This window comes from Aristolochia californica, unplaced genomic scaffold, assembly GCF_029961685.1.
Source record: "Aristolochia californica isolate CCGP_79_NKW_82.1479 unplaced genomic scaffold, dmAriCali1.0.hap1 SCAF_10, whole genome shotgun sequence".
Classification (NCBI taxonomy): domain Eukaryota; kingdom Viridiplantae; phylum Streptophyta; class Magnoliopsida; order Piperales; family Aristolochiaceae; genus Aristolochia; species Aristolochia californica.
This window is the reverse complement of record NW_027181771.1, coordinates 465,090-490,499: the sequence shown is the minus strand read 5'-3', so window position 1 is coordinate 490,499 and position 25,410 is coordinate 465,090. Positions and strand designations below refer to the sequence as shown.

The window sequence follows — 25,410 nt, the reverse complement described above, 5'->3', positions numbered from 1 at the left end:
TCGCTCATATTATAGTGATATTATACTAATCTATGTTATATAACATCCATTACAGAGGCTGCAAAGGCAGAACGTTACCCTTCAAATCCCAAACACCAATATGTACACCCTTGCTAACAATGTCATACATGATCGAGCCAACACAATTAACCAAGCATCTCACACACTTAACAGATTTCAAAATTTCCTAAGATCCCCACCAAGCATTATTTACATTTTGTAACACTCTAGGGGACGGTAATTTGAGGAAAACGTGAAACTAGGGCTTCTTGGTTAACCACAGTCAGTCAAGGACAAGGAGCAGAAAATTTACTTTTCTGATCTCGGATCAGCTGTTCAAGTCATGAATTTCCAATAGGAAACATAGAAGCCACATACACTTATGAAGAGCGCCATACTACACAGGAGCAGAACTATTGAAAAAGGTACGTCGAAAAATCTGTGAATTCACTTACAAGGATATGTGAAGTGCTTTGCCCATGGCCCATCCTACATAGTTACCAGCACATCTACTTATAAACAACCTGCAACCATACCAATGCATGCCCAATGAGCGCGAAAGTATTGAGAATCCACTCAAATATATGAGTGGGTGTTTCTATAAATCCGAGACATCTTGCCCTAGATGCGTCCACACTTGATATGACAGCTAGTAAGAGAGATAAAGAGGACGTATAAATATGGAGTGGTTTGCCTAAGTGGAATGTCATAATTCACCAAGTTCGGAAAGAGCAATATACGACAATAATGATGGCAAGTTTTGAACTTTTACCTGTGGTAGGTTAAAATTCTCAAAACATCCTTGATGTTCTTGAGTATCAGATTTTTTTTTTTTTTTTTCTGTGAAGAGAGTTGATCAACGGAGAGAGGAAAGTCTAATTGCTATGTTTCATCAGTCATCCCAAGCATCATCGGCAGCGCCTTCTCTCTTTATATTTGTTGGAGTGAGCATGTATCTGTACTTGTCCTCGATGTTGATGGATGTTGATCCGTTCACAGATAGCTTAGAGAGAGAAAGTCTTGTTTCTCTATGTGCTGCTGCTGCCTCTCTCTCTTTCCTCCTTGCAACCTGTTCATGAAAACTAGACATAGTTATTTATCTTTTTATGGTTGATAATAACAAAAATCATCACTTTATTTCAAATACTTTGCCTAGTTGAGAAAGAAGTACCATTTTCAAGAATTACCGGTTGCTTTTTCAAATTTACGAATTTTACCCTTGTCTTGGCTCCTAAGTTAATGTGTATAACCTTCACAAAATCCCAAAGTACCCTCTTCGGGAAATGGTTCAAACTTATGCCATTTTCTGGAATATTGTGAAACATCGAGTCTGTACTAGGAAAAAACCCTTGCACTCATGAGGCAGAGTGCTCCTTCCAAATACAGATGGGCCTTTTAAATCAAAAGAAATGAATTATTCATTTTGCAGTCTCGCAAAACATCTGAGGTGAAGTAGGGTGATTATTATAGTACACACATTCAATTACTCAGATGATCTTGGAAGTCAAAACTATCCAGATGCATGAAAATAAAAAAGAGTTATCTGAAATTAAACCTTTCCAGTTGCATATGCTACTGTATTTCCAGATTCTGCATCAGCAATTGCCTTCCTTACGTGTGCCACAAGGAACTGGAAGACCATACAAAAGGAAATCAACTATCAAGAGGCAATGGAAAAGAATATTACTGGAGATGCAAAGAACATGAGAAGTGTTGAAAAACCATGTCTCGCTCAGTATAGAATGAAGTTGCCTGTCCTGTTGATCCAGCACGCCCTGTTCTTCCAATACGATGAACATAATCCTCCATTGCCTACCAAAATTAGAAAATGGAAGTTTCAGGTTTAAGGTACATGTTAAAAAATTTATGTCGGAAACTCTTCTTTGGCTGTATTATTCATCACAAAGCTACTTACTTTTTTAAGAAATTATTCTGTTTCCCAGATTACCTTTTGCCACTTCTTTTGGAAACTTCAAGCAAAATTTCTGCTGATTGGTCCTCAATATAACTTATGATTTGCAAATGTAATGATTAAGAAAAAAGAGAATATAGAGCACCTTGTAGCCAGATTGCCCATCGTACCCTTGGAAGATCAAGATTAACAACATGAGCTACTCCTGTAACGTCCAACCCACGGGATGCAACGTCTGTTGCAACCTGCATGGTACTTGCAATGTAAGCCATGTGGTTGTTTTAGCTTTCCTTACTCATCCCTCAGCACTTAAGCTAGAAAAGCTAAAGAAGAGATTCACGTACCAAGATGTTAGAGGACCCATTTCTGAAATCGCGGAGAGCTGATTCTCTTTCACTTTGACTCCGGCCACCATGCAGTGCAACTGCATGCAGCCCCTGTGCCTGTAGAGCTTTTGCCACTTCATCACATCTTGTCTGGAGTAGAACCATAGTACATCAGCAATCATGGACATGCATGCAATTTTATGTCTATTAGACATGATTTGACTATCCTTTTAGGACATTGTTTTTTGTTGAATGAGCTAGAACTATGGAGTGATGCAAAATGCTAATATGAGGAATGTAATGACCTCCTTCGTCATCTTATACCACATATTGGCAGGCCTCCTTTTTCAAATCTTTCTCGACAACTTCAACCCACATCATATATGACCTTACACACAACGGATTATAAGGAGAACCTAGGGATGAGGGCAGCGGAACTAGAATCCTAGGGATTTCTACCTACACACTGGCTACAGACAACAGAAAACAACGATGACTCACACAATACTATTCCTACCTCTATTTCCTGTTGGTCCATCAAATACATCAACAAAATCATTCTTACGAGTGCCCCATCAAGTGTAAATAGATTACATTATTAAATGGGTAAAGAATGATCATATAATTTTCTTGCTAGGAACAACCATAGTAGCCTCAAGTATGTGACACCAATTTCAACAACCTGGACGCTTCACCTTTTTCTTTCCAAAGAAAACTGAGAATAGCAGCACTCTGTTCATGAATGGTGGGTTAAGAGATTGCTATATATGAAAATGGGTTGAAATTATAACCTGAACCAACCCATATTTGTCATATGACTATTATAGTGGCACATCAACCAAGACCAGATTTTGATGTTAGATATCTGCCATATCATAATAATAGCGTCATATTAACGAATACATACATTTTTCTGGATTCAGCCTTTCTGTTCACTAAGACTTTTTTTCAAAATTGAAATTTGAAATGGAGTTAATGGAAAAACATGACGAAGAAAAATGGTAAAGTTCAAAATATAACAGCTCTCACACAGCTAAAAAGTAGTGCACAACCACCCATTGGCTCAACAAGATTCATACTCAGTTTGTGTCTTAAACTATATTGGAATGTGAGATGTTTAACAAAATGGACATATATGAAAAACCATGCACCAACCATATAGTGCAAGCTACATTTCCTACCTATCACCTGTTGAAATCATATGGTTCATGTTAGGGAATTGTCCCATATGGATTAGTGAGTACAAAGATCTTGAGTTTATTAGTTGGGAAAGAGGTTTCCTAAGTTGGCTAGTCATTTTGGGATGAGCCTTGGACCCAACTTAACATGGTATCAAAGCGGGTACTCATATGTGGGCCTACACCTAAATTACCCACTTGTAGAGTTACAAAAGAGGGTCTACACCTAAATTATCCACTTGTATAGCCACAAAAGAGGGTCTACACCTAAATTATCCACTATGGGGGGGTTAGTCCACAATGAACTTGAATTGAAGTGAAGAATTGAACTGAACTTAAGTGAATTGATTCAACTTCAACTCATCCTTGGGTGTTAGTGTAGACGAGTTCAAGTGCACTGGAAAACAAATTCCAGTATTAGTGCCCCCAAATGAAAAGTATGATATAAATAAGAGAATGAATAACATTTTATAATATACTTAAATAGAACATATATCTAAACAAATAATTAACCAAAATAAACATGGTTACTACACTTATAAGTGATTTAACGTGTAGTATTAGAATATATTAATATCCTAATTAATGAAAAACTATATTATATTACTTAATTATTATATTATATTATAATTAATACAATAATTACGTGTGACTAGAATAAATTATTAAAAATAAATAAATAAAAATAAAAAATAACATAAGCGAATATAATAAATAAATAAATTATTTTTTAATAACAGAAGATATATTTTAACATTAAAAACCACTAATTTAATACAATAATAAAAAACTAATATAATAAATAAATATATATTTATCAATAACATAATATATATTTTTATGTATTATTAATTAATAATATATTGTCACAAAATTTAAAACAATTGGTTTAATTAATTATAGCAATGGGATAATTAAAATAAAATAATTTATCAAATATTTATTTTAAAAATATTTTAATTATGTCTATTAAATCACTAATTTAATATAATAATTATAAAATAAATATATTAAATAAATAAAAATTATAAATTATTATTTTAATGACGATGGTTTAATTTTTCCTAAGTTAGGAAAAATTAAACCATCATCTTCCTCATAGCAGGCCAGCGGGCAACGGCGACAGTACGCCAAGAGTGAAAAGTCGGGAGGCTTGGCCTCCCGTGCTCTGTGACGGAGGTCGAGAAGGAGGAAGGCCGACGGGGGGGGGGGGGGGGGGGGAAGAGAAGTCGGGAGGACAAGAGGGAGGACGACCGACGGGAGGGAGAAAGAGAAAAAAAAATTTAGGGGGGGGGGGAGGGGGGGGGGGGGGTGCACTTCAATTGGTTGATTCGCAAAATAGGTGTGAATCCAAATTCCCCGATTTTTGCCTGAGAGAATGAAGTGACGTAATTCACTAGAAGAGTAATTTATTCTACACTAACCCATTTATCTAATGAACTAGGTAATGTGGGGGGAATTCATTCCACTTCATTGTGGACTAACCCCCCCTATTAGAACCACAAAAGATGGCCTACCGAGTGTTAAGGAATAGTCCCATATGGATTGAGTACAAAGATCTCGAGTTTATTAGTTGGGAAAGAGGTTTTCTAAGTTGGCTAGTCATTTTGGGATGGACCTACCCAACTTCACAGTCAGATATAGCAAGTAGTTGAGTTAGTCAAGATGTCCCTCTACTGCAACAATAGACTAATAAATAGCAAACCCTCAGCAAGTCAAACTTTTGGTAGATGAGATGGCTTTTCCTCTTTTTCCCCAGTAAATAAAAAATGTAGATGTAAAGGCAACTTCATGATGAATATTTATTGAGTACTACATCACAAAATCAACAACAAGCAGATTAAATACCTTCCTTTCCACAAACACAATTGTTAGGGGTAGCGCACGCCCAGATCTTTCAGCCTGAGAAGCTTCCTCCACCAATAAAGACAAAAGCCGATCAATCTGCAACATGATACTTTGATAAGTACTAGTGCACTGAGATATTTTAACAACAAGATTTAAAAAAAAAAAAAATTGAGGTTCTGGTCATTTACTAAAATAAGCATCAGTGATACACCTAAAAACAAAAAGATAAAATAAAGAACAATATAAGGCAGAAAAAATTGTTCTATATGAAGAAGATGCAAGCATGGACAGTGGAGTTTGTTTCAATTACTCCTGAAAATAAAATGAATGAAGTCAGAAGAAAGAGGACAAGACAAAACTAAATCAACCGGAGTTGGCATCGGATTGTAAGAGACCCTCGTGATATTCCAGAAGAGGACCACATCCACTTTCTGCCAAGTCAAAGATGACCAAGCAAGCAAGTTGCAGAAAATGAGATGAACAAGATCAGAGTCTGTTTGAATTTGTTAAAGAATAGTCTCACATAGATTAGTGAGTACAAATATCTTAAATTTATTAGTTGGGAAAGAGGTTTTCTAAGTTAGCTAGTAATTTTGGGATGGGCATTGGACCCAACTTCACATGGTATCAGAGCAAGTACTCAAATATGGGCCTACACCTAAACTATCCACTTATAGAACCACAAAAAAAGGGCCTACACCTAAACTATCTACTTGTAGAGCCACAGAAGAGGGCCTACACCTAAATTATCCACTTGTAGAGCCACAGAAGAGGGCCTACACCTAAATTATCCACTTGTAGAGCCACAAAAGAGGGCCTACACATGAAGGGGAAGTGTTAAGGAATAGTCCCACATGGATTAATGAGTACAAAGATCTTTAGTTTATTAGCTGGGAAAGATGTTTCCTAAGTTGGCTAGTCATTTTGAGATAGGCCTAGGACCCAACTTCACATGTTACTAGAGCAAGTACTCATATGTGGGCCTACACCTAAACTATCCACTTGTAGAGCCACAAAAAGAGGGCCTACACCTAAACTATCCACTATTTGAGCCAAAAAAAATGGCCTAAACTATCTACTTGTAGAGTCACAAAAGAGGGCCTACACCTAAAACTATCCACTTGTAGAGCCACAAAAAGAGGGCCTACACGTGAGGGGGAGTGTCAAGGAATAGTCTCACATGGATTAATGAGTACAAATATCATGAGTTTATTAGTTAGGAAAGAGGTTTCCTAAGTTGACTAGTCATTTTGGGATGGGCCTTGGACCCAACTTCACATGGTATCAGAGCAGTTACTCATATGTAGGCCTACACTTAAACTATCCACTTGTAGAGCCACAAAAGATGGCCTACACCTAAACTATCCACTTGTAGAGCCACAAAAGAGGGCCTACACCTAAATTATTCACTTGTAGAATCACAAAATAGGGCCTACACCTAAAACCATCCACTTGTAGAGCCACAAAAGAGGGCCTATACCTAAATTATCCACTAGTAGAGCCACAAAAAGAGGGTCTACACCTAAATTATCCACTTGCAGAGCCACAAAAAGAGGGCCTACACCTAAACTATCCACTTGTAGAATCACAAAAGAGGACCTACACCTAAAACTATCCACTTGTAGAACCACAAAAAGAGGGCCTACACGTGAGGGAGAGTGTTAAAGGAATAGTCCTACATGGATTAATGAGTACAAAGATCCTGAGTTTATTAGTTAAGAAAGAGGTTTCCTAAGTTGGCTAGTCATTTTGGGATGAGCCTTGGACCCAACTTAACATGGTATCAGAGCAGGTACTCATATGTGGGCCTACACCTAAACTATCCACTTGTAGAACCACAAAAGAGGGTTTACACCTAAACTATCCACTTGTAGAGCCACAAAAAAGGGCCCACACCTAAATTATCTACTTGTAGAGCCACAAAAGAGGGCTTACACCCGAATTATCCACTTATAGAGCCACAAAAAGAGGACCTACACCTAAAATTATCTACTTGTAGAGCTTCAAAAGAGGGTTTACACGTGAGGGAGAGTTTAAAGAATAGTCCCACATGGATTATGTGTACAAAGATCTTAAATTTATTAGTTGGGAAAGAGATTTTCTAAGTTAGCTAGTCATTTTGGGATGGGCATTGGACCCAACTTCATAGAATTACTCACTGAAAATAAAATGAATGAAGTCAGAAAAAAGAGGACAAGACAAAACTAAATCAATTGGAGTTGGCATTGGATTGTAAGAGACCCTCCTGATATTCCAGATGAGGACCACATCCACTTTCCGCCAAGTCAAAGATGACCAAGGGATTTCTGGATTCGGAGGGGTTATTTCGGATCATTCTGGCAACCAACTTTTCTCATATCTCGGCCTTTTAGGAATCGCCGATTCTACGTCTGCGGAGCTTCATGGCCTCCTCACTGGGCTCCATGTTTTTAGAGATAAGTGCAACAATCCCCTTCATATTTAAGGGGACTCGAAGGTGGTCATTGGATGGTGTGAGTGTGCATCCCCTCCCCCGTGGCGCCATTGGGTCATGTTTCGGGAGATTCTTGAAATTACCTCACTTTGATCTTGTATTTGGTCTCACATTCCGAGATCCGCAAATTCGGCAGCAGATGTGCTTGCCAAGCATGGAGCTACCCTACAATCGCTGGTTGTCAGGGATCTGCTCCCTCTTCTGTAATTTCTCTTGTTTATATAAATACATCTTTATAAAAAAAAAAAAAAGATGACCAAGCAAGCAAGTAGCAGAAAATGAGATGAGCAGGGTCAGAGTTTGATGCTCTCCTGGGCAAATATGGAAGAGACAAAACTTCACACTTTCAAACAACAAGAGACCATCAATTGGAGCCCGATATTGAGAAGATGACTTACTCAATTCTTGCTTAGCTTTCCTTTTTTTAGTGATTTCAAAGAATTTACCAGTGCTGTCATTAAAAGAGATTTGGAGAATTCTGCTCGTCTCTCCCCCATCACTTATATAATCACTCACCCATGGGACCCCCCACCCAGCTGGCTCCACAAGCTAAACTTTGACAAAAGCTATATGGAAAACCCTGGTCTGCCAGGTGTAAAGGACTCTTCGGGTCCTCTGACAGTGCTGCCCTCATCTCATATGCAGGACCTCTGGTTGTAACTGACTTGAATAATGCAGACATCAGAGCCCTCATATAATGGGCATTAAGATTTTCAAGAATAAACTTTCTGGCTCTCTAGTTATTGAAGATGATTCTAAGCTGGTGACTGATAACTCTGACCCTGTGAGAGGTTTTGGCGACACTTAAGGATGAATGTTGCCCTTTGTCTCTTTTCTAGTTATATTTTGTATCTTGGCTTCCAGCCAGCTCGTATTTTCCCTAATTTGCTTCAACAATTAAATTTTTTTTTTTTTTAAAAAGGTGTAGCCAGATGAAAGAGGACTAAATCAGCCAGCAGAGGTTTTGAATTGGCGGAGACCCTCTTGACATTCTAGATGAAGAAAACCACATTCACTTTGCACCAAGTCAAAGATAACCACACAAACAAGTTGTGGAAAAAAGAGATGTGAAGGATCAAATTTGGTATAAGAGACTAACATGATGAATCATGAATTTACATTCATTCTTCTGTGCATCCGCATGGATGAGCACAGAATAACGTAGGAAAAATAACAAAAAAGTAACTAGGCTTTATTGCTAAAAGAATTAGGCATATTTTAATAATTTCTACAAATGAAACTTAAAAAGGCTTTTTAGAAGTTGAAAAAATAAACAAGTCATTAATGAAAGACTGCAACATAAGGCAATGGAAAAATTCTAAACTTCTAAAAGTACAGAGTATCAGGACACATCGATATTAATCAACCCAACCTGGATGAATTAGTGTTATTCTTGGAATCTTCAAGCATCTTAAGAATAAATATAGTTGACAGGAAAATAATACCTAGCTAACCCACAGCTAGAGCTTACAAAGAGCATCTTGATTCTTGAGACCTTTTAATCTTGAATAGACTTTAAACATATTATATATCACTAGACAATAGAAAGGCCTCAACAGTTTACACAGAACTGCCCATTCCATAAAACTAGCACCTGATATGGGAGTACAACATAACCCAAAAAGTGACTCATGTTAAGAAACATAAAATGTCGGATTACACAAGACAATAGATGCCCTCAAAAGCATGAGCACAAGTTATTACTCCCCTGATATCACATGTTGGACACAAGACACCACCCAAAACATTACTCATGCTCGGACTACAGCAAATAAACCTACTATATCAAGGCTTTTCAACCAAAACAACTTCAAAGTTGCCAACATACCGCAAAATATGGCATTATTTTCTACAGATATGTGAGTTTTAGTTAATGTCTGCATACCCCTGCGATATCACCATCATAACCAACATACCTTAAACTAGCACATAAAAAGACATAAATACCCATAATAATGATATCATAATTTGCTGATCTTGTGTTCATATGAATCATTCAAAATGAGCCTATACACCATCTTAGTTAACAGCTGAGAAAACAGTATGAGCCATTACTATGTGCATTAACCAAACTCTGTATTTCACACATTAATTCCAAGTTTTAGATGCAGAAAAGAAATATGAGCCACTTAAAATACCATATTGTAAAATAAGCAACAGATCAAATCAAAATATACTGAGAACAAAATTATGACTTTCATGGATGTTAAGAAGGGAGTGACCTTTTCATTTTCAACAACCTTCTCCAAGATTTGTGATACATTAGCTGTCGGACTACTTACTTTGCCCACCTTCACTTGCACAGGTTTTTTTAGGTACTCCTGATTGCATAGAGTTTGTCAGACTAAAAAAATGGAGAAAATTTTGTATGAAACAAACAAAAGTTCAAGATTAACCTGTCAACGTTACCTGTGCCAGTGCTTCAATTTCTACGGGCATGGTTGCACTAAACAACAAAGTTTGATGATTTTCAGGAAGATTATGCATCACCTAGAAAAATCAATGCATCTGTTATTGTAAAGGTTAATAAGCCATGTCCTATAGGTTTTAAAAAAAAACTGATGGTGTGGTTACATGACTCTAATTTTCTGAAGAACAGAACAAATTAAACAACGGTTTACAAGCAGTTTACTTAATAGTTCTGTAGAAAATAATAATAGGAAGGAGGAAAAAGAGAGAAAGGAGAAGAGAGAAGTGCATGAGAGAGATAGAGGAGTGCAAGACTGAAAACACTCATTAGGGGTTAGACATCGACCCTTTTTCTGTATTATATATTCACTTTATGTGAAAAGAACATCAAATTATAATAATGTCCCTCTATACATAAACCTTTATAGCTCTCTAAATACAACTCGGATAAAATGAAAATTAAACCACAAAAATTTTAACATGAAGACCAACTTACTACTATCCTATGAGGGAGATGCAACCATAATAAATGAACAAAATACCCATATACATGTACACCCCTCTCAAGCTTGAGCATATATATCAAGAAGCCCCAACTTGTCACAAAAACTCACAAATTCTCGCTTGCCGAAAGCTTTAGTAAAAATATCACTAAGCTGATCAGCAGTCTTGACAAAAGGAGTAACCTCCTGCTATGATAGTGTAGTCTTTAATGGAGTGAAACAATGCATAATAGAGGCTCCCAACTATGATTCAAGACTCTAATACCATATGAAAAGAAAAATAAGAGAGCGTAAGGAGAGAAATTGAAAGAGAGGAGAGGGGAAAAGGGTTTGATAGGAGAGACTTTGAGAAGAGTCTCGTTGGGGGTCGTGCTTGACCCCATCATCTATTTATTGAGTGAAGAAGGCCAAAATTACAAAAATTCCCTTATACACTTAAATCACTTAAACTCTTATATCTCCCAAGATACAAAATCAAAACACATGAAACTAAGTTTTAGTGACATAATTAAACTTGTAGAACAGGATAATGAAGACATCAGAAACAACTTATGATGTAAAAAGACCAAACTACCCCTCAGTAGATTTTCTAACATACCATCTTGTCTTTAAGCTCGCATTGTCATCTTCAACAGGACTATAATTTACTTTCATAGGTTTCTCAACTGACCTTACTCCCAGCAAATCATATTCTTGAGGCATATATGTCACATACTTTCTTTGTGTTAGAACAATTCCTATATTACGCTCTTTACCTCTCTTTTTTTTTTTATAAAGATGTATTTATATATAAACAATAAAATTTACAAAGGAAGAGGGAGCAGCTCCCTCACAACCAGAGATTGCAGGGACACTCCCTGCTTGGCTAGCACATCTGCGGCCGAATTTGCAAATCTCGGAATGTGAGACCAAATACAAGAGTGGAGTGAGGTAAAATCTAAAATCTCCCGAAAGATATCCCAATGGCACCACAGTGGAGGGGAAGCACGTTCACACCATCCAAAGACCACCTTTGAGTCTCCTTCAATGTGAATGGGACCACTGCAATTGTCTCTGAAAATGCGAAGCCCATTGAGTAAGTCATAGAGCTCAGCCGTCGTAGAATTAGAAATGCCTAACGGACCAGCATAAGAGAAACATTGATTGCCAGATGGATCCGAAATAATTCCCCCAAAACCAACAGTCCCCGGGTTGCCGAGAGAAGAGCCATCAAAATTCAGCTTGAGGTATCCAGCTTCCAGGGGGGTCCACTCCTGCATTACTGAAGCCTTGATCCCAAAGTGCATCCTACCCAAGATATTCTAATTTTCACGAATAGAGGTTCCTTTGAAGGAGGAAAAAACCTTCTTAGTTATAAGCCAAGAGGATATTTGCCCCGACACCCTGTCCGCTATTCTTACCTCTGATTCATTACACTCTTTACCTCGATCCTAAGAAAATACATGAGTGGACCCAAATCCTTAGTTTGAAAGTGTTTCGCAAGATATTCTTTGACTTCTTTAATGCCTTTCTTGCCACTTCTTGACATGATTATATCATCAACATACACAATCAATACCACAACTCTTGAGGACCTCTTCAACACGAGCAATAAGTGGTCACAATGACTTCTAGCAAACCCAAATGACACGACTATTCAGTTGGATTTGTCAAACCACCCTCTAGGACTCCGCTTAAGGCCATAAATAGCTTTGTTCAGTCTCCATATTTTCCCAATATCCCCTTAAGCAACATACCCTACAGGTTGCTCCATATAAACCTCATCGGACAAATCTCCTTACAAAAAGGTTATTTTAATATCCAATTGGAACAAGAGCCAATGAATATTAACTACTAAAGAAATTAATATTCAAACAGAGGGCAACCTTGCAACAGATAAAAAGTCTCAAATACATCCCCTCTATAGGTTTGAGTATAACCTTTAGCCACAAGTCTACTTTTATAATTTTCAATCGAACCATCAATGTTGTACTTCATTGTGTACACCCAACGACAGCAGCACCTGGTGGTGGGTCACATAAAATCCATGTACCTACATCAAGTAAGGCATCCATCTCCACATCCATAGCCTATTTCCAATAAGGAGATAACATGGCTTCCTGCAACGAAAAAGGAATAGAACAAGAAGACAATGACAATGCAAAATGATTAAAAAATAAGTTAAAAATGAGAGTTTTGGAGAGAAAATGAGGAAGAGAGGAAAGAGAGAAAGGAGCTTGAGAGAAACTGCTCTCGATGGGGTCAAGCTTATTCACTTTAAGTGTTAGACAGTTACAAAAAAGCTACCCCTATTTAGTACATTTTTCATAAGCCCTTATATCTCCCAATTGACTTACCAAAAATTACATAAAATTTGTACTACAAAGAAATTTAAACATGTTGAACAATATAATATCATCTCCAGAAATTACAGCTAAGGTAAAATAACCAAAATACCCTTCTAATGATTTTCTAACAGTTTCTATTGCCTTGTTTTCCTTGCTGCCTTGCATAACCGCAGCTACTTCTGCTCGCATTACTCTGTTAAAAGCTTTGGTGAATGATGGAACATCATCTGCTATAAGTATTTGGGCCCAGATTGAATCGTATTCAGGGACCAAACCATTAAGAAATTTAGCTACATAAATCTGTCCTTGTTGCTTCTAAAGTTACTTCTTAGTAGTAAAGGCATGATAATCGCAATTTCTTGAAAATTACTTTGTAATTCACTTAAATAATCAATAACTAATCTATCCCCTTTTTTTAAGCCAAAGAACCTAGCAAACAACTCATAAATCCTAGATAAATTGTTTTCATGATCATAAAAAGATTCTAAGGATGTCCAAATTTGCTTAGAGGTCTCCCGGTTCCTAACTTGTCTTCTAAATTTCAACTCCATGCTATTGAGTAACCACGTCATGACTATCCTCTACTTCCCAATCATTAGTCATCTAATTAGGAGGATTATCCCTCAAGTATTCCATCTTCCTCTCAGCCTCAAGATAAATCCAAACAGACCTTAAACAGCCCAAATAATTCAATCCATTCAACTTCTTTGTGGTAATTAAAATAGTATCCTTACCCTCTGAGTTACTAGTCTCCTTGGCTAGTGTAGTAATTTCACCGAAATCAGCCGCTATTTGCAACCAAAAGGCATCTATATTCTCACACCAAGCACACTGGAATACACCAACACCAACCAGCACCAAGAAATCACCAAAATACACTGTAAATGCCTGCACACTGGAAGTAGGCCCCACACACAACTAAAAAATTAGGGCACCAGAAGCAAAATTGAAGGCATGGCACTTAAACTATTCCGTATTGACAAAATACAAGCTAAGGGGAACGTTACTTTAGGCTGACATCAGCCCTGAAGATGATGACACATGCAATTTGCAGGTCTGAAAGACCTGTGCAGGCACAGGATTACCCAAACAACTCTCTAGGGGGATTAAAAAATCATGAAGTTGTTCAATTAACAGAACACACCATTAACCCTAGGGTTATGACACAAAAAAGAAAGAAAATTTTTTACCTTTAACTTCAATCAGCAGAAAATCCTGAAATTTCCCTTCCTAGAGAAGTTAATAGGAAAGAAAAAAAAAAAGAGAAGTGCACAAGAGACATAGAGAAGAGTGTGAGAGTGGAAGCACTCATTAGGGGGTCAGAAATCGACCCCTTTCTGCATTATATATTCACTAAGTGAAAAGAACATCAAATTATAATAAAGCCTCTCTACACATAAACCTTTATAACGCATGAAAATTGAATCATAAAAACTCAAACATGAATACCAACTTACTACTATCCTATGAAGGACATACAATCATAGTAAATGACCAAAATACCCCCATACCTATATTTCAACAAGTTCAGTTTTAGTTCCTTTTAATTTAATTTTTTTTATTCCACATCAGCCTTTTTTTTAAATGACTCCATCTCAGCCTTATTATAAGACAATAATAAAAAATCCTAAAATATATTAGTTGGTTCATCCAGGTAAAGATTTTGAAGAAAATGAACAAACAAACAACATAGTACCAACTATCATATTACACTGAGCTTTGTTTTTTTCTACAATGTGAACTCTCATCAATAATGCCAAATAATACCTCTCGAATCTGTGGTTCAAAACCCATGTCCAGCATTCTGTCAGCTTCATCTAGAATAACAAATGAAATCCTTGAAAGGGAAGTATTCCCCTGCTGCAAATGATCAATAAACCTTCCCGGTGTAGCAACCACAATATGAACTCCAACTCGCAGCTCCGATCTCTGCTACAGAATTCAAACCACTAAGTTTCATAACCAAGTGAAACATGTGACACGATGTGCATATGTGGAAAAGCAGAAAAGGTCTGAACCTCGAAACAGATGACGGCACTCATTGAAACAGATCTTAGTGATGTAACTAAATAACCAGAAAAATAATAACAGTATTAGCTAACAATTTGTTACTGATACCTGTTCGACTATGTTTGTTCCTCCAAGAACAATAGCTGTCCTAAATGACTCAAGAGACCTACTAAAGGCCTTAACCTGAAAAGGGGAAAAAAGTGATCATAGAATATCACAGCAGAAAAGAACACTTACAAGTTGACTTTGTCAAAAAACGAAATACGTCAGCTGACACCAATCTACTGGTTAAGAGATTTTCTGGTTCAACCTAAGATTTCTCACAGAAAACAGAGTCTTAATCGGTTAGACCATAACAAATCTACAACCAAAACCAGTCAAGACCAAGAGGCATACAGGATTTCCAGATTTGATCATGAGGACAAATTATCATCAATAAACTGCATGTGTGACTTAGATATTACATTAAAAGCGTACATATGATGAAAGAAACCTGTTTTTTGTCAGGCAGCCTTACATAAGAATATCTCATTCAACCGTAGCCATATCCATTGACATGTGGATACAGGGTAAATATTTACCAGTCAAGAACAAGTAGATATCAGCATCGGTTGAATCTTGGGAGTGGTCTAAAGGAGTTCTGTAGCAATTACTTGATGATAAACATATGAGGTTGATAATTACTAATGAAACTACTTCACATTCAAATAGAGCAAACTAAATTTAGGCAAGCAGAGAGTAAAAAATTATTGAGATTTTTAAAGAATTTCATAAAAAGGATGTCTCTCTTCCACTAACATACAATTCATGCTTTTTCTATTCAGACAGTATACAAGATGATTTCAAATTTTGACCTTTATCACATAACGCAACATGTAATATCTACTAAGGTGCAGGAGTTAGACACCAACTGAAGAAAAAGTTCTATGATCTTAGATACAAGTGAAAATTAAATAAATAAACAAAGAAAAAACAAAATCTGTGGTTCAGCAACAAATACCTGTGCTACTACCTCCAAAAAATATATCCTAAGCACTCAAACCAAAACATTTAAATGAACTCATTATGACTTTTAAGCAGCAATAGTGAAGATGAACTCTAATGCGGCATTCAGAAAATAGATCATTTTATCTACCATACCGCTGGTAAAAGTGACCTCACCTCTTTCTCTATTTGTTGGGCAAGCTCTCTTGTAGGAGCTAGTACTAATGCCAATGGTCCGTCACCACGCTGAATATGCGGTTGAGCCAAGCAATGCTATAGAAAATAAGCAGATCGCGCAGTTCTTACATCACTCAATAAAAATATTAAACAAATGTCACATGCTGGCATTTGTTCAGTACACAATAAAGTTTAAAAACAATTAAGAATCTGCTTTGAAGCAGTAATAAAGGATGTCTAAAAGAATCAGATAAACACCGAAAAAAAATGAAAAGCAACATACTGAAAAGATCTAAAGAAACAAGTAGCAAACGACCAAAACACTAGAAAAGAAGCGCACAAAACCTGAATCATAGGAACTGCAAATGCGGCAGTCTTTCCGCTCCCAGTCTCAGCGCAGCCCAAAAGATCCCTCCCGCTAAGGGCAACAGGCATTGCCTGTGCCTGGATAGGCGTTGGCCTTGTGTATTCATGAAAAGCAATATCCTCCATAATGCTGGCATGCAAACACTGAAAACAAGCATTAGTTTCAATTCTAATAAATAGATGTAAAATCAACAATAGATTTCAGGCGTCAAACGAGAAACGGAACTTCAGCCTTTCAGCCAATGTTGTTTATATTGGTCAATTATCGAAAACTTCATGTTAGAAAGGCGAAGCAATTCACCATATCAGTAAATGTTTCAATAGGCGCAGGAGCCGGCTGAGAATCCGGAGCAACATCAACATCAACATTTAGCCGCATCCGAACCTCTTCAATCTGTAACCGCAAAAGCAAAAACAATAAAATAATAACACAATTCACGAAAATGCGGACTCACACAGACCTCACACTCATCCATTCCACCACACAAGTCCACCAAACTCACAACAACACCGCCCGCATCCACGCATCCACCACAATCTCATGACACAACAAAACCAGCTCAGCCCAAGCAAAACCAAGCCAGCGCCACCAACCTGCTCAGGTTTCAGCCGAAACACCCTCTCAGACGGCTTCCATTGCTCGAAAACAGGCTCCGGCCCGGCAGAACTACGCGACTGCGCAGCGAAATTCGCGACACGCAGGGCGCCCGCATGACAGGATGAGAACTTAGATTGGGAGACATTAGGGTTTTGTGAGGCGCTCTTTCGATCGTTTTCGAAGCCGTCGGAGTGCGACCTGGCGTTAGAGCGCGAGGAGTTGGAGGAGAGTGCGTGAGGTGACGGAGCTGCCGCTGAAGCAGCCCGGAGGTGAGGAGGGACGTAGGACATGGATAGCTTTTTCCCTACGCTTTTCCGCAGAAAACAGGAGTGAGGAAACGGAAACGATTGCTGTTGGAGTGACAGTTTATATCGGACTAAGGAGATTGGTTGCTGCAGTCCTGCGGAGATCTTTTAGACTTTGCTCCGTACTTGTGAATAATTTTTTTGTTTTGAATCCGAAGGTCGAGTCTCTTGGTATAAACGGGCTCGGATTCGGGTATGAATTGGGAACTATCAAAGATCCGATTACGTGTAGGACACCTAGAAAATCCGATTAAACAAGGGTAAGTATATGGGCTTTCTTATACCCTAAAATCAGATATGTATTAGTCGAAATACCCCTTATTGGTGGTATTTTCTAATATAATTTCTGATATATATCAACCAATAAGTGCACACCCACCCCTATTGGCATTCCGATTTGGGTAAGACTCCCCTACTTACATTTGTTGTTTAGATTTACTTTTCGATCATTGAATTTTATAGTCAAACAGGCTAAAGCGAAACCCTTTGGAATAATGTAAGGTATATTAAAGTCCTAAAGTGGAATTAGGTTTAGTTGTTAATAGGGGTGGCATAGAACCGAACTAGTTCACAAGCGGTTCAAGCTCAGTTCAATTTGGTTAACTTAACGAAGGCCCAAGTGTGGAGGCGAGTGGTGTCTTTGACTCTTCAAGTTTGAGATTTCGATTCTTCGTCTTTCATTCTTGACTTCTCGAGAATCAGGGAGCGAAAATAGGGATTTACGGGGGAAGATCAATTTTGCCTTATTATTTTACATTCCTCCCCTTTGATTTCTTACTCTCACTTGAGCCCCTCCAGTAACTTTCTCTCCCTCTTCTCCTTCTTGTCTCTGTCTCTCATCCCTCCATCCCTCCCCCCATCCTGCATAGCATGCGATTTTTTTTTAAATAATATCATAACATGCTCCGAGGAAATAACAAAAATGGACATGCGATTTGTTAAAAAATTTTCTCTGTGTTGATGATCTGGTATTCCCATCCTTGAATCAGAACAATTTGAATGAGTACAAATGAATAAAACTAGTTTTTTTTAAATAAATATTTTTGTGTTTAATTATTGAATAAAGTTTATGCATAATTATGCAGCTTTTATGAATAATTTTATACAAAGTGTATAGATAATTTTATTAAGGGTTAATATACAAAGGTTATGCCCAATTTTATGTAAAATGTATGCATAATTTTATATACAATTTATTTGACATATATTTTATACAAAATTTTAAATGTAGGTTGGAGCTCGAGGGCTCGAGTTCGAATTCGAAATATTTAAATCAAGTCCGGCTCGATTTAATGCCACTCCTAGTTGTTAATCAATAAATATTTTAAAAAATTAAAATAAATACAAGCAAATGAAACCAAAGTTTCATGTTTTTTAAGTGTAGTGACATTCTTTTATTACTTGTAAAAGCTTATTATAAAATACCCACTTTAATGCTATAATAAAGTTGAATTTAAGTCTATCCAATAATACTTAATTAATCGTAAATCTTTACAATCTTTATTATGTGGGACTATTTTTAAATTTTTTGGTATTTATATGAGGTTTTAGGGATCGGAAATTTTTTTCTTGATTTTTATTATATTAAAAAAGTTAAAGACGATAAGAAAATAGGTTTCCCCTGCAACTGCACCTCGCAGTAGTATCTCCGTCGTCTGTTCGTCTTCTACGGGAGCGTTGTAAGCTCCGGTCTGTACATCCCTCGATGCATGTACCAGTAGTCCACCTTCAATAAGCGATTGCATTTCCATGAACTTCCTTTCATCGAAAACGAACCATGAGTTTGTTTATGGTTACATTTGAGGACAAACAGAAGATGCAGATCTAGAAGAAGGGTTCACCTCGCACCAGGCGTCTGGAGAGGATCACCTTTCCCTGGATTTAGTACACGAAGCCTACGAAAGAAAGGACGTACAAAGTGGCTAGGCGACGAGGATAACGAATCAGAACATGTTAAATAATAATCGAACCCGTTGTCTTGCGATTCCTGCTGATGAGATATTCAACTTTTTTGTCTCGCTACAGACACCGATGAGGATTGAGGAGGAGCAGTGGCGTGGACGTAGATCCAACCCAACAGCCGTGCTTGCCTCAGCTACCGCCAGCGAAAACCCCGAAATGGTGGTTCTTCGTCCTTGGACTTTTCCTTTTTTATCGATTGTTCTTCGTTGGTCCGCCGGTCCATTTTTCTCACCTAATGACAGTGGTTAAGCGGACAAGATGATTGCGTCAAACCAGACACGGAGATGTTGGCGTTATCATAACTCATAATCGAGGTGATCCAAATCCCAGTTTTTGAATAAAATCCAAGTGCCCAAAAGTCAGATAAACTTGATCTGCTAATACTTTCTTTTATTGTAACCGCACTAAGGTAAGTGGAGCCCACGTTCTTCAAATGGTTCGTCGGAGCCGCCAGAGATGATGGAGAAAGAAATTCAAACGATTCGTTGCTTCTGTTTTCTATTTCCAGTTCAGGGATGATTGCGACAGGGACCATATCCGGTTTTGCCGAATTTCAGAGGGAAGAAAGGCTGAAAGATGTATTAGAAGCTTATCTAATTTTTTTATTTTCTGCCATCACCAATTTTGTAGAATAGAATACAATAAAAAAAGAAAGATGTAAAACAGAATGATTTCAGTTTCGAATTCTAAATTCTGAAGCTTAGAAGACTCTAGGCTTGGCAACAATGGTGGAGTGCTTGAGAATGTGCAAGCTGAATTGCCCGCCCTTCTCCGTCGTGTCAAGCTTCTCCTGCCCCGGCGGCGGCAACAGCTCAAAATTCTGAACCAGGCGGCCGATGGTGATTCCCAAAATGGGCAACGCGAGGATGATCCCGGGACAGCTGCGGCGCCCGGCGCCGAAGGGGAGGTACCGGAAATCGTTGCCACTGGCCTCGACGTGCTTCTCCTCCTGGAGGAACCGCTCCGGTCGGAACTCCTCAGGGTTCTTCCACTGGGCGGGGTTGTTGGCGAGCCACCAGGCGTTGACCAGGATTTTGCTCTCGGCGGGGATGTCGTAGCCGGCGAGCTTGGCGTCGTGGAGGTTCATGTGAGGGACGAGGAGGGGGATGGCCATGCGGAGGCGGAGTGTCTCTTTGATGACGGCCTGGAGGTAGGGGAGGCGGTAGGTGTCCGGTTCTGTTATCTGCACGCCGCGGCCAAGCTGTGTGTCGAGCTCGTCCCGCAGCTTCTGCTGGATTTCTGGGTGGTTGACCAGCTCTGCAATTCCCCATTCGATCGACCACAGTGTCGTCTCGATAGCTGAAATCAATATCAGATTACCCAGTTATAAATAAGGAATTAAAAAACAAATTTCAGGAAGAAGATGAAGAGAATAAAACCAGGAGGAAAGCAGGGTTTTGACCGATTTAACACTTTTTTTTTTTTTTGCTTACAAGAAAAGAAAAAATAATTCTCCTTATTTGCTTCAAAATTTTAACTTAACTGAAAAATCTAAAGCTTTCCCACTTAACTGAATAAAACCAGGAGGAAAGCAGGGTTTTGACCCATTTAAAACATTTTTTTTAATTTTAAAAAGTCAAATCGATAGTATCCAAGGGACCGATTTCAGAGCAACTTGCAAAAAAATATTTTAATAAAAACCTTTTTATTTTCATTTTTTCCCCACCAAACACAGGGTCGACGAAGCAAGTATTTGTCCGCCAACAACCCCACCAACACCAGCGGCTGTGTCTTCCTCTTGTAAATGAAAATTGACCTCTGCAACAACTCTCTTCTTCTTCATTGTTTTATTTTGATTTTTATTTTGAAAAAAAAAAAGATAACAAGTTGTTCTCCAGTCATTGTTGAAGTTGCTTGTAAAACAAAGAAAAGAACTCTGGTTTCTAATGAGACAAACAATACCTGCAACGTTGATGTTTTCCACGATGTAGAGGACATTGTCCTCGTTGATCTCTCCCTTCTTTTCAGCGTCCAGGATGTGATCAATGGCGCATTTCAGGCTACTGTTTGCAGAGGGTTTTGTGCTCGCAAGCTTCCTGTAAGAAAGACAAACCGAAACGATTACGGAACTGAATAGATTAATACCGATTACTTTTCGTTGGTTTTTTTATAACTTTCATGCCTGTTTCACGAATTGGTGAAAACCCAGAAGCAAAATTTGCAGAAATGGTCGGGTTTTGGTCACTCACTTCCTTTCTTCCACGAAAAAGTCTTTGAAGAGCTTCAGCCTCCTCTCTTTCACTTCCTTGCAGATCTTCAAGTAGCTTCTGAGGAACGGCCGGAGGATAGGGATGAAGTCGCCGTAGTTGTACTCGAAGCTCTGGGCGAGTCGACTCCTTTCGCCGTTCAGCGCCTTGAGTCGCTGGAACAGAGGGTCGTCCTCGCTCTCGAATCGGCGGTCGAACATGATTCTGTACATGTTGTTGTACATCATGAGCTGCAATCTTCTCCTGAGGACGATGCCTTTCGTGCACGATTCTGGGTTGTTTCTCACGTCTTCCACGACTTTCGCTGCTTCGAATTCCCACCCGTCTCTGTACTGTTGAACTACCTGCTCCAAATTAATTCCCATTACAGTCAATCCAAAGCTTCCGCAATTTGATTTTGAAAATACTCTTTTCAGGAAGTCATTAATGAAGTAGTTAAGGACACGTCAGCTTTAAAAATTAAAAACTCGGTTGAACAACCCGTCGTGGGTCTACAACCTCTGCAAATTGATTTCTAGATACTAGTAAAAGAACCCATTAACGAATAAATCAAACCGACCTTGTTGGTGAAGAAGGGGACAGTCATGATCCTCCGCATCTTCCGCCAGTGCTCGCCGTAGACAGTGAACACCATATCCTGGCCCTTACCAGTGAAGATATCAAACACAACGTTCCGGGTGCGGGAGCCAAACTCTACGCCCTGGGTGTGGAGAACCTCCTTGGCGAGGTTATCGGAGGAGACGACGACGAGGTTGCGCTGGCCCATACGGAGGAGTAAAATCTCTCCGAAACGGCGGGCGAGGTCGGAGAGGTTACGGTGGTTGAGATCATCGCCAACCTGCAGCCAGTTTCCGAAGACGGGAACGGGGATGGGGCCGGGGGGAAGCTTAAACTTCTTGCCTCGGAGCTTGGCGATGACGATGGCCACCACGGAGGAGGCAAAGAGGGCGAGGAGGGCTTTCTGGAGGAGGAGAAGATCCATGGCTGAGGCTTGGATGTAGAGTTGCAGAAGGCGGGGGAGTTTTATAAGGGGCTGGAGGTGGGTGACGGCGTTTTGGATTTTTGACGAGGCACGGGCGTGTATGCGGGTAGGTAGGTAAGGCGGGCTGAGTGGCTGTCGGCTCACCACTTTTCAAATCCCGGTTCAATCTCATTTCCCACTAATAAGATAGATTTTATCCATTCTAAAATATTTTTTATTCAAAATGATATGTAAAATTATTTAAAATTAACTATTACAATTAAAATTTATAAAATAATCCAACTATGAAAAACAATTATTTTGATGCAATTATTTTATTATTAACTTGGAAGATGTAATTTATAAAAGAGAGAAAAATATTTTTAATTAATTAATCTAAAAAAATAATACATTTTTTTCCAATAAAATTAAAAATTTTAAAATTAAAAATATCCCATCCTACAAACTTCATCATCGTTGGAAAAATCTGAGCCACTGTATGAGACCAAGTGGAAGGTGGCCCACTGCAGAGCCATTTAGTTTTCATTTAAATGAGCATTAAAAGGCATGGATATGCACGTGTATCAATGAGAACCATCCCTACAGGCTACAAGCCAGTTCAAAATTTTGAAAACCGGTTCAAGGGCCATTCAGAGACCCGTTTTCGGTTGGTTGGTGAGCTCGTGACGTTCTTGCAATTTACTCCGTTCGTCTTCCTTTTGACTTTGTCTCCAGAGTAGTGGAGAGTGGAGACATCGACCTAATTAATCTATTTTTTATTGATTTTTACACTAAAAAATGAGAAAAAAAAAATTTATTTATTTTTTAATAGGTTTATTATTAACTACAACTATTATAATTTGATTAATTAATGTCTCAATTATCATAACTCATGGCTACTCTAGTGGTTGAAATTATTTATTTTATTTATTTTTGGTTAAAAAATAGTGTACAACACTTTTATAGTAGGAAATTGGGGTACATCCCTCGTGGGTCCAACACTTTTGTTAAAGAAAATTTTAATGTGGACAACCCTCTCAAACTTTATATCATGTGGCCAATTTTGACATACGGTGGTCCATATTTTTATCTAGTTTCTTTTGGTGCCACTTAGTGGAAGCCATCCATTGGATACAGTTATGCAACATGTCTTGGCTCGATTGGCCAAATCTTATTTTTTTTTCCGATATGAGTACAATTACACAATGCTTAGAGGAAGAATCTAGATCATTATCAAACCAATCTCAAATTTTTAAATCAATTTTAATTAACCTAATTAACTGATATTTAACACACATTCTAATTTATTTTTTTAGGGTCGACCTAAAATGCGAGACATATCAACTTAGACAACAAGCAATAGTTTGAAGCCCTTAAACTCAAATACAACTATAATGATGCAAGGGTGGGTGTCTTAATGTTGTGAGACCCATTGTAATATCTCTTTGTCCACGTTTGACCAAGTCAACTGACCTAGACGGTCAACGGTAGCAAACAACTAACCCGTTGCTGGAGGTGCCGTTAACTTTGACGCCACCAAAGGAGAAACAGTGGCTGTTGCTCAGTGCCGCTGGATCTACCGCAAGCTGACTTACCTACCGACTCTTCTCATCTGCTTCGTCCTCCGTGTATCGTCGTGTGACCTCGGTTTCAGACACTTTCGGTTCCTGGATTATTTTTCTGGAAATGTCTAATATCCATGAATTCGTCGTTTCTGGGGGGCACCTACCACGTTTGGTTTCAACGCGGCCAAGTCTGCTACCTACTCTCAACGAACCCATGTAAGCTCTAGATGAACTGATGTCATTCCCTGGCGTCATTTTTTCGTTTTTCTCTTCTGCAAAATGTTGTGAAGCAAAGAGAGAATAACTAATTATTCTATGGGATTTTTATATTTGAGTACATAGACAGAAAACTGTCCCATCTATGATTGCAGATAGGGAATTATTGAACTACCCTCCTTTGGGAGGGTGGGCAACCACTCCCTTGCTTTCAAACCGAAAGAGGGAGAGAAAGGAGGGAGGTACCTCTCAATACAACACAGAGGCCGATGTGGTGGTGACTGATTTCCACGAGGAATTAGACACTTTAATTCGTAATTAAAAGAAATAACCTTTTAGATCCACACGCCGACTCTAAATAACGCCGATTCTACATAATGTGTTAATTAGGCTCCATGATTTAAAACCTATGTTTTTTAATTAATGTAATCGTAGTCAATTTTGAGAATCAGTTACCTCCCCATTCCAGTAATGTTTCTTCGCGGGGTTCTTTATATTGTTCCAGCCTTTATGGAAGGTTTCGCAGAAGAATTTGCTTCTTTTTAAATCTATAATCCTGAATTTTCAGCTTAGATAGGAGGATTGAAGTGCTATATTACCCACAAAAATCAATTATATACAGCACCCAAACCAATCCGAATGAGGATATCACCATCGGCAACGGACCCAGCAACCATAGCAACATCGTCACTGCTACATACAACACCCGGATTCCTGCCATACCCAATGCTTGGCCACGCTCCACCCTGGATTGGGCAACCCCTGGTGAGAAGTCTGCAGGCACGACGAAATGGAAGCTTGCATCGATCATCTCCACAGTGGCCATGGAGCTGAAGAGGAAGCTGGTCATCAAGATGAGAGAAGATGAAGCGTATTTGAGTGCGAGGAGAGGCCCGGATTGGGACCCAAATAGAAAGGAGCTCTGCAGGAGTTGGCTGCCGTTGTAGGTGTTGTTGGAGAGAGCTGCCAAGGCGATGTTCAGGATGACAGCCACTGTTGCAGATAAGATGCTTGCCATAATGGCGTTTCGTAGGCTTTGAATTGCTAACATCACCTTCTTCTCCGTGCTCTACGGCGGTCCAT

The 25,410-nt window shown here is 38.7% G+C and overlaps 2 protein-coding genes across 4 annotated transcripts; both read right to left on the bottom strand.

The window, feature by feature from the left end:
• Positions 1-52: 52 nt before the first annotated feature.
• Positions 53-17,469, bottom strand: LOC137943260 (DEAD-box ATP-dependent RNA helicase 20-like). Of its 3 annotated transcripts, none has more exons than XR_011110606.1 (15): positions 17,108-17,469; positions 16,815-16,907; positions 16,493-16,657; positions 16,148-16,243; positions 15,095-15,169; positions 14,744-14,905; positions 10,147-10,227; positions 9,960-10,058; positions 5,265-5,360; positions 2,257-2,388; positions 2,083-2,157; positions 1,723-1,812; positions 1,556-1,630; positions 773-1,069; positions 53-524 (listed from the first exon to the last, which is right to left on the bottom strand). XR_011110606.1 is itself a non-coding variant. In XM_068788958.1 (14 exons), exons 1-14 carry the CDS (start codon positions 17,399-17,401, stop codon positions 893-895), a joined length of 1,710 nt encoding a protein of 569 aa, XP_068645059.1. In that variant the 5' UTR covers positions 17,402-17,469; the 3' UTR covers positions 554-892. The 3 variants fall into 3 exon arrangements, 1 of the variants encoding a protein (XP_068645059.1); XR_011110607.1 differs by having other exon boundaries at positions 16,493-16,643; positions 17,108-17,192; XM_068788958.1 differs by lacking the exon at positions 53-524 and having other exon boundaries at positions 554-1,069.
• A 2,488-nt stretch (positions 17,470-19,957) lies between these two features.
• On the bottom strand, positions 19,958-22,567 carry LOC137943258 (trans-cinnamate 4-monooxygenase). Its single transcript, XM_068788955.1, has 4 exons — positions 22,145-22,567; positions 21,568-21,929; positions 21,281-21,414; positions 19,958-20,677 (listed from the first exon to the last, which is right to left on the bottom strand). The coding sequence occupies exons 1-4, from the start codon at positions 22,565-22,567 to the stop codon at positions 20,079-20,081; spliced, it is 1,518 nt and encodes a 505-aa protein (XP_068645056.1). The 3' UTR covers positions 19,958-20,078.
• Positions 22,568-25,410: the final 2,843 nt, after the last annotated feature.

Excerpts from the sequence above, each read along its gene's own strand:
- LOC137943258 (XM_068788955.1), bottom strand. The coding sequence starts at position 22,567 with ATGGATCTTCTCCTCCTCCAGAAAGCCCTCCTCGCCCTCTTTGCCTCC. Across the intron at positions 21,930-22,144 it reads TCCCCTTCTTCACCAACAAG|GTAGTTCAACAGTACAGAGA; the intron begins GTCGGTTTGATT and ends AATTTGGAGCAG. Across the intron at positions 21,415-21,567 it reads TTTTTCGTGGAAGAAAGGAA|GAAGCTTGCGAGCACAAAAC; the intron begins GTGAGTGACCAA and ends TCTTTCTTACAG.
- LOC137943260 (XM_068788958.1), bottom strand. The coding sequence starts at position 17,401 with ATGTCCTACGTCCCTCCTCACCTCCGGGCTGCTTCAGCGGCAGCTCCG. Across the intron at positions 16,908-17,107 it reads TTCGGCTGAAACCTGAGCAG|ATTGAAGAGGTTCGGATGCG; the intron begins GTTGGTGGCGCT and ends TTGCGGTTACAG. Across the intron at positions 2,389-5,264 it reads TTGTGTTTGTGGAAAGGAAG|ACAAGATGTGATGAAGTGGC; the intron begins GTATTTAATCTG and ends GTTCTACTCCAG.